The sequence below is a fragment of the Empidonax traillii genome, unplaced genomic scaffold (genome assembly GCF_003031625.1).
Source record: "Empidonax traillii isolate 1590-97213 ecotype Southwest subspecies unplaced genomic scaffold, ASM303162v1 scaffold46:size3806547, whole genome shotgun sequence".
NCBI lineage: Eukaryota > Metazoa > Chordata > Aves > Passeriformes > Tyrannidae > Empidonax > Empidonax traillii.
Window position 1 is genome coordinate 3,186,941 of NW_020955239.1, and position 5,142 is coordinate 3,192,082.

Below are 5,142 nucleotides of genomic sequence, written 5' to 3' on the forward strand. Positions count from 1 at the left end.
ACTGTCAGCCATAAAAATAGGAGGGGGGAGGGTTTTGTCTCTCCAGCAAGTAACAATGGATGATGCAGCCACCAGAGTCAGTGGTAGTATTCAAACTATAGGTAAAATTAACCCCTTGTGGAAAACAAGAAAAGGATTTAATAAACGGGGTGGTATAGAAGTCTCACATTACTCAGGTAATAACCTGTCTGCCATTAAGTCTGTGTCTGTTCTGTGTTTCAAATGACAAGGTTTGTCAGTGAAGCCTTATATAAAAGAGTGTGGTTGAGGTTTTCTAAAGTAAGGAAAGGGCTCAAGATTTTTCCTTGGTTTCAGGAGAACTGGACCTGGCCAGAGAGGGATCAAAGATGAATTTAAATAAAAGAAAGAAAATCCAGTGTGTTCAGGCAGGATGAAACACGTATATTTGGGTGGCAAAGGGCAAGGTGGCGAAACAGGTGCTTGCAAGCAACAGATTGGATTGTACCGCTTGAACTTTGAAATGTATGACCAGATGCCAGTCAAGACGTGACTGGGAGAAAGTGACAGCAAGGGTCCTGTGTCTCCTCTGCATTTCGGGCAGGGCAGGCAGCTGAGAGCAGCTGGAGCAAGGGAGCTGTGGGGGAAGGACTGTAGTCCGAGCCTCCCTAGGAAGACACAGGTAACCTGTTGAAGCTTTCCCACGCACGACTTGAGAAGCCTGTGCAGTCTTAATTCGTAAGGGCACCACATCTCTGTCTTACAGAAAGACCAACGGGAAAAATAATTAGGAAAAAACAGCTTTTATTTGATACTTTTATTTATATGCAAAACAGCTCACCATTCATGAGAGATATGAAAAACGCATCAGATAGAAACCAGATTTATCTATTTTCACTACAAAATATTGCATTATATAAAGCAACAGAGACACACAAAAAAACCCTGAAAAAGACTAAAATCTTTGGATAGCAGATGTGTTTTTTCTTTTTCTCTTTTGTCCCTAGAATGCGCTTCTTGTTTTAAGAGATTCACAGCAAAGAACATGAAACATTTTCAGGTTATAGATTTTTTTTGGTTCTCACAAAGGAAAGCAGTCCTGGATTTACTTTACTTTCTTTTTTTTTTCTTTTTTTTTTTAGGAAAAAATGTCCTTTCCTAAAAATATACCACACACATACACACCCACGCTCACTCCCACACACATGCATGTATACACACACGCACATATATACACTCACAAAGAAACTACTTCCCTTATAAACGATTTGCAAAGTACTTTTCAGACAGAACTATAGATCAGAATAACAACAAATTTTTTTTAAAAAAACTCTTCTAGTTAAGTGCTAGTGGTTGTCGATCCCACACAAGAAAAGAAAGAAAAAAGGTCAAGAACAAATGCCTTGATATATATAAAATATACTTATAAACAGGAAGAGAGGGGAGGTTTGTGGAACACAAGTGCAATATAACTGGAGGGAAAAAAATAAATTAAAAAGAAAACAAAATGACCACTGTATCGATCCCAACAAACACTCATAAAGTCAAACATAATAATCCACAGGAGAAAGTGTAAACACCCGACTATAGAAACCAATTGGCACGAAGTATCCAAAGTAAAATTGCCACCACTCTGAAAAATAAATAAATCTTGAAAAAAATAAATTGTCAACTCCTTCTACCATAAATAAAAAATAGTTATTTTTAACTGCACCCATGGGTCACACGTTTAAGGTCACAAGTAGATGTTTTTGGATATATATAAAGGGGCACTTGACAGCCTGAAGAAACAATCCGGTTGTACACTTCTCTTCGAAAAGCGGGCTCTCGGCCGGGCGGGAGCCCCCCCGGGGAGGGAGGGCAGGCAGCGGGGACCCCCCTGCCCCACCGCCCGCCCCGGGGAAGGCGCTGCCCGCCGCGGCCGGACCCGGGGCGGCGGGCGGGGTGTGTCCCGGGGCTCCGGGCGCCCGCCCGGCGCTACACGTCCAGCACGTGGTTGAGATAGGAGATGTAGCAGATGGCGAGGCGCAGGATCTCGATCTTGGAGAGCTTCTTGTCGGGGGGCAGGGTGGGCAGCAGCTTGCGCAGCTCGGCGAAGGCCAGGTTGAAGGCCTCCACGCGGATCCGCTCACGCGTGGCATGGGCCGAGCGGTACTTGGCCGTGGCGCGGCGCCGCCGCCGCTTCTCCTCCCGGCTCAGTGGCGGCGGGTGCAGCCCCGGCCGGCCCCCGACCCGGCCCTCCCCGCCGCCGCCCCCGCCGCCGCCCCGGCCCTCGCCGCCGCCGCCCTCGGCGGGCTCCGGGTCGGACACGCAGCAGCTGAGAGCCTGGGCGTCCGCGCCGCCCAGGGACTCCGGGTCAGAGGGCGCCGAGGAGGGGTGGTCGGAGTCGGCGGCTTGGTCCGGGCTAAGCATCATCTTGGAGGGGGCGGAGGAGCCTTCCCGGGACAGAGAAAGCGGAGAGAGCGGGTCAGGGCACCGGGGATACAGGGGCAAGGCACGGGGCAGGGACACGGGCAGGGACACAAGGGACATGCCAGTCACCGCGCCTTGCCCTCGGCGCCGGTACCGCCGGAGGGAGAGCCGGGCCGGCAGCGGGAGGGCGGGTCGCGGCTCCTTCAGGGAGTACTAACGGGAGCAATATCGGGGTAAACGATGCCCCCTCACTTAACCATCTCCTTTCTAGAGTTTGACGCAGCTTCGGTGGAATATACTCCCTGCTGTTATTCCGGGAGCTTGCTTGGGTGTAGGAACAGGCCCGGAAAGCAATAAAAGAGTATATATTTTTTTTCAAACAAGCTAATATCCAGTGGCTCAATATTATGTCGATTTCCCGACCCCCGCGCCCAATTTGAAGAGTCTTTTCTGGCCTGCCAGTTTCTGCTTAACCATTTCTCTTTCGGTAACGCTCTATGGGATCCAGGCTACAGACATGATGCTTTTAAATACACAGATCAAGACTCCCCATACATAACAAGGCCAGTGGGGAGATTTATTTCTCCAGTCCCTACGGGATCTGATGTATCTGCTGGGTTCTTCCCTCCGCTCTTTTCTCTGCACTCCTTCTGTTTTCTTTTTTTTTTCCTTCCCTGGCGCTAATTGTGCATATAGCGATTTGCCAGTTACCAAAGGGGGATGTTGACAGAGTCTCCGTTTTCTAAGCGTGGGATTCGAAAAGAAACAAAACCCCACAGCTGCTGCTGAACTTTTCCATCCCTTTAAATTTTCCCTCCTCTCCCCACCCTGCGTGAAAAGAGGGGGGGGGGTGGAGTGGGGGGAGGCTAAATAAATAAATAAATAAATGAGAACGTGCCTTTCAAAAGAAAATTGAATCGTATCTTCTTGCGGCCTCACAGAGCACCATCTGTCATGTAGACAGCAATACAAATCCGAGCGCGTCCGTGGACATGCCGGCATGTAATAAAACAATACATCAGGCAACTAGTGAATAACCTTGAACACAAATGTGTGCGTCTCTGTGTATGTGTGTGTGTTTACGGCTGGGGTGTCGAGTGAGGTGGGGAGTGAGACCGAGTCAAGTATTTCCACATAAAGTTTCCAGGGAAAGTCTCACTCGGCCCTTAGACCCGGTTGGGAAAATAATAATAATAATAATAATAATAATAATAATAATAATAATAATAATAATAATAATAATAATAATAATACGGGCAGTACGAATTCTTCCCAGGCAAGGCTAGAGCCAAACCTCCCCCACGGGACGAGAAGCTGGGCACGTGTGGCAGGCCAGCAGAGCTCCGACGAGGGCCGGCGCTCGGCACTCCCCGGGGTGTGCAGGGGGCCAGCACTGGGGAGGGGGAGAGCAGAGCTCTTCCTTCCCAGGGAAAGGGCCGTCTCTTGCCGGGGCCGTCGGAAACGCTTCCTCTTCGATTTTTAATAAGGAGCGTTAATCAGGCCCACAAGGCAGGGGTAGGGACAAAACCGGACTAGCGCGCAGGTCAGGTATCAACGATCTCGTGGGGCAAAAGGATACATAAGAAAGGTTTAAAATCACCTTTCACCTGGGATTCAAGCGAGGGGGCTCATGCGAAAGCACACTAGAGAGGGAGGATTTGCAGCGCGGTTGTATGAAAATGGGCAATTAAAGAGGTGCTTCCTGAAGAAAGTTGCTTAGAGGTTTTTCTGCGGTGTGAGTTGAATTTTTCCCTTTGGTTTGGGTTTTTATCCGTACAGTGGGTTTTAGTAAGCTGATCCGGAAAGAGGTTTTTTGTCCCCCTCTCTATTTTTTCCCCCTTTTTATTATTACAGTAAACCAATAGCCCTTGCTACCTGCAAAAGGGAGATATTGTTAAGGCTGCTTACCTCGGTGGAGTCGTTTGGACAGCCTCTCTCTCCAGGTCCCCTCGCCCCCTCGGCGATTCCTTTACAGTTCAAATGACCCTCCGGGAGCGGAGCATGGAAAAATTAAAAAATCAAAATCAAATCAAATGAATTACGAGCGGAAAAGTGTCCTGCTCGGATGGGGAAAGGCAGATCTCATCCCTCGCCGCGGCCTCCAGCGCTCCAGAGATGGGAGATGTTATCGCCGTGTTTGTTTGTGGAGTATGAATAACAAGTTACTTACGATGCATCAGGGGAGGAAAAAGCGTTTCCCCCATCAAAGTCCTCCTCCGCCCGTTTATTCGGGGCAGCGGGATGCAGCGCGCCGGCGGTTGCGCCCAGTCGGTTTTACAGGGGAAAAAGTGCCGTCTCCCCCGCTTTTCCTCCTCCTCTTCCCCGGTCGCGATAAATAACAAAAGGGATGCTGCGACAGCACCGGCACTGTCCGGGATTATTCCTCGTCTCCCGCCCCCTCGGCCTTTCGTCGCCCGCGGCGGCCGCGCCGCTGCCGGGCCGGGCCGGACGCGGAGCCCGGGGCGCGGAGCCCGACGCGGCGCTGCCGCTTTGTTCCGCCGCGGCCCGGCGAGCAGGCACGCCGCGGGTCGGGGTAACAATGCGTTGCTCCCTCCTTTCTTCTCTATTCTCTTTCTTTTCCTTTTTTTTTTTTTTTTTTTTTTTTTTTTTTTTTTTTTTTTATGGAGGGGGAATGTAACGTGCGGTTTTGTTAATTCACCGGTCCGGCGGAGAGGGGCAGGAGGAGGGGAGAGACGCCGTCGGAAAATGAATGTTTGGTTTAGTTTTTCTTCTAGTCCTTCAAGAGCTGGAGAGGGGAGGAAAAAAAAGGAT

The 5,142-nt window shown here is 49.9% G+C and overlaps 1 protein-coding gene across 1 annotated transcript; it reads right to left on the reverse strand.

Annotated features, from left to right (window-relative positions):
- Positions 1-951: 951 nt before the first annotated feature.
- NHLH2 (nescient helix-loop-helix 2) lies at positions 952-4,869 on the reverse strand. The gene is made up of 2 exons (XM_027878885.1): positions 4,279-4,869; positions 952-2,393 (listed from the first exon to the last, which is right to left on the reverse strand). Exon 2 carries the CDS (start codon positions 2,371-2,373, stop codon positions 1,936-1,938), a length of 438 nt encoding a protein of 145 aa, XP_027734686.1. The 5' UTR covers positions 2,374-2,393; positions 4,279-4,869; the 3' UTR covers positions 952-1,935.
- Positions 4,870-5,142: the final 273 nt, after the last annotated feature.

Bases quoted from the DNA above. Each gene is read 5' to 3' on its own strand.
- NHLH2 (XM_027878885.1), bottom strand. From the start codon at position 2,373: ATGATGCTTAGCCCGGACCAAGCCGCCGACTCCGACCACCCCTCCTCG.